This window comes from Sander lucioperca, chromosome 7, assembly GCF_008315115.2.
Source record: "Sander lucioperca isolate FBNREF2018 chromosome 7, SLUC_FBN_1.2, whole genome shotgun sequence".
Taxonomy (NCBI): Eukaryota; Metazoa; Chordata; class Actinopteri; order Perciformes; family Percidae; genus Sander; species Sander lucioperca.
The window spans coordinates 35,682,402-35,684,901 of record NC_050179.1 but is presented as its reverse complement, the minus strand read 5'-3'; the positions used below and the strand labels follow the sequence as shown (position 1 = coordinate 35,684,901).

The window sequence follows — 2,500 nt, the reverse complement described above, 5'->3', positions numbered from 1 at the left end:
ACGTCCGCTGTAGGAGAGAGGAGGAGGAGGAGGGAGAGGGACAGCGAAGGTTTGATGGGGCGACGACGAGGGCTGGGTGGAGATCTGAGCGGGGAGGGGGGAGGTCTGAAGGGGAATCAAGGTCTGAGGGGGCAAGGCGGGGGCGAGGAGAGGCGTGGAGGAGGCGTGAGGAAACATTAAGGCGCTCTGGAGCGGGACGGAGGAAGGAGCAGGGTGATGAAGGCGAGGCACGCTCTGGGAAGGAGGACCACAATGCACTGGGATGTGGTAGGGATCGTAATAAGCCACGTCTGGGTCACGGGAGGGCAGCTGGTGGAAGCCAGGTGGATTGTGGGAGATGCGGTCCATCTCCCAGGGCTCCTGTTTGACTCCGACGGCGGCGTCCAGGTGGCGTCTGACTGCAGGCAGGAAGGTGAAGCTCTGCATCAGGCTTCTTTTTCTCTTCCCGTTACAGACGTAGAACTGGACTTGGACCGGTTCGGTCGTCTTCTTATTGTAGGGAGGGACTTCAACCACGATGCTGGACTGAAACACAGACACACAGACACAGAGACACAGACATGAGAATCCAACTAGAGTGCGGATTGGGCCACGTTTTTCTGTCCGAGCCGGGCCGGAGCCTGACAGGCATTCAGATATTTCTTTCCGAGCCCGGCCCGAGCCCGTCACAGTTAAAATCTCATTTTTTTCTCATACTAATGGCACATGTACGTTTGTTTGTTTGTGTTTGTTAAGCAGCTGTAGGAAGGCATTCAGAAATGTCAACAGATGAGGTCTTCAGCTCACACGGGGCAACAAGCGCACGTTAACACAGGCGCGCACCAACATAATAAGCGGTTTTAAATTTAAAATGTTCAGTGCCTTATCGCGCTGATGTGACCGAGCCCGACCTGATCCAGGACATCATTTCTAAATATCTGTCCCAACCCGGCCCGGCCCGTCGAGCTTGAGAAATCTGTGTTTCTTTCAACCAAATTGTCAAAGAAAATAACGTGGATGCTTCCATACAACGCTTTTCACAAGTTAAATGAAGGATCAGTTCACTACTTTTATTAAATTTTATAGCATTTGAAAAATAAATGACTAAAGAATGTTGAAAGAAGTGTAAAAAAATTCCAGAACAAGCTTCAGAATAGAGCTTTGACTTTTGCCCAAAAATCATATTCGAAGTTCGTTTCTTTATGAATGTTAATATTCGAATATATTATTATTAATATTTTGACCATTAAATGCCTTCAGTAAGGCTTATATTGATATCAAACTTGGTATATGTTCTGTCCACCAGAGGGCAGTGTATCAGTCAGTAGGCGTGCAATGATGTTGTTAGAAGAAGAACACACTGCCAATACTGGTTTTATTATTAAAAGTCAGACCCTGGATTAAACACAAACAATATGCTTTCAACAGGAAGGTCGGATATTTCACCGTAGCCTACGTAAGTGGTCTGATGTTCATACTTTTGCGCTGGTGTGTGCGTCGAGCCGCATGTGTGTGTGTGTGTGTGTGTGTGTGTGTGTGTGGGGAGTGTGTGTTGTGAGAGAGTGACGGTGATTACCGGTAGCTTCAGAGTGAGTAGCGACTCTATAGTCTTAGTGAGAGAAACAAAGTGTCTCCCCTGTTCTTTCTGACCACGGTGGGAAATCTGGAGCAGGAGAAGTTAACCCTCTCCTTGAGTTTACGTTGTTTACGGAGAAGGAGAACCAGGAAATGAGTCGGGGGGGGAAATGCGCTACCAAGCCGCGGCCGAGCGACGTGCGTCGCCGCGACGTGCGTCGCCGCGACGTGTAGTTACATTTTGAAATGCGTGAAAAAGCCTCGGAATCTGAACTGAAAACAAGGTTTACAAGCAAACACATTTACAAAAAAATAATGCCCATAACAGGTTAGAAATTCGAATATTAAGGGCTGCCTAATATTCGTTCGAACATCAATATTTTTTTTTAATATTCGAATTATATTCGAATATCGAAGTTCGGCGTCAAAGCCCTACTTCAGAAACGCAGCAAAAAACATCGACAGAAACATCAATAAAGCGCAGAAAAAAACTCTACAAAAACATTGTAAAAATCAGGTAAACATAGAGCTGGGCAATATATCGATATTATATCGATATCCTGATATGAGACTAGGTATCTTCTTACATTTTGGATCGTAATATGACATAAGTGTTGTCTTTTCATGGTTTTAAAGGCTGCGTTACAGTAAAGTGATGTCATTTTCTTGTTCTATTATTTGCCTTTACCCACTTAGTCATTATATCCACATTAATTTTTCAGTTCAATTCAATTTTATTTATAGTATCAAATCATAACAAGAGTTATCTCGAGACACTTTACAGATAGAGTAGGTCTAGACCACACTCTATAAAGCCCCAGCAATTCCAATAGTTCCCCCAAGAGCAAGCATTAGCAGAGGCTATTGCGACAGTGGCGAGGAAAAACTCCCTTTTAGGAAGAAACCTCGGCAGACCCAGACTCTTGGTGGGCGGTGTCTGACGGTT

At 45.4% G+C, this 2,500-nt stretch overlaps 1 protein-coding gene across 2 annotated transcripts in view; it reads right to left on the bottom strand.

Annotated features, from left to right (window-relative positions):
* Positions 1-2,500, bottom strand: part of LOC116036317 (nuclear factor of activated T-cells, cytoplasmic 3-like) — a 44,770-nt gene that overhangs the window by 4,019 nt on the left and 38,251 nt on the right. For both annotated transcript variants that reach the window (XM_036003620.1, XM_036003621.1), the window contains one exon: positions 1-525. This exon is cut by the window's left edge and continues 175 nt beyond it. In XM_036003620.1, coding sequence (XP_035859513.1) covers positions 1-525 — 525 coding nt within the window. The remainder of the gene's footprint in view (positions 526-2,500) is intronic.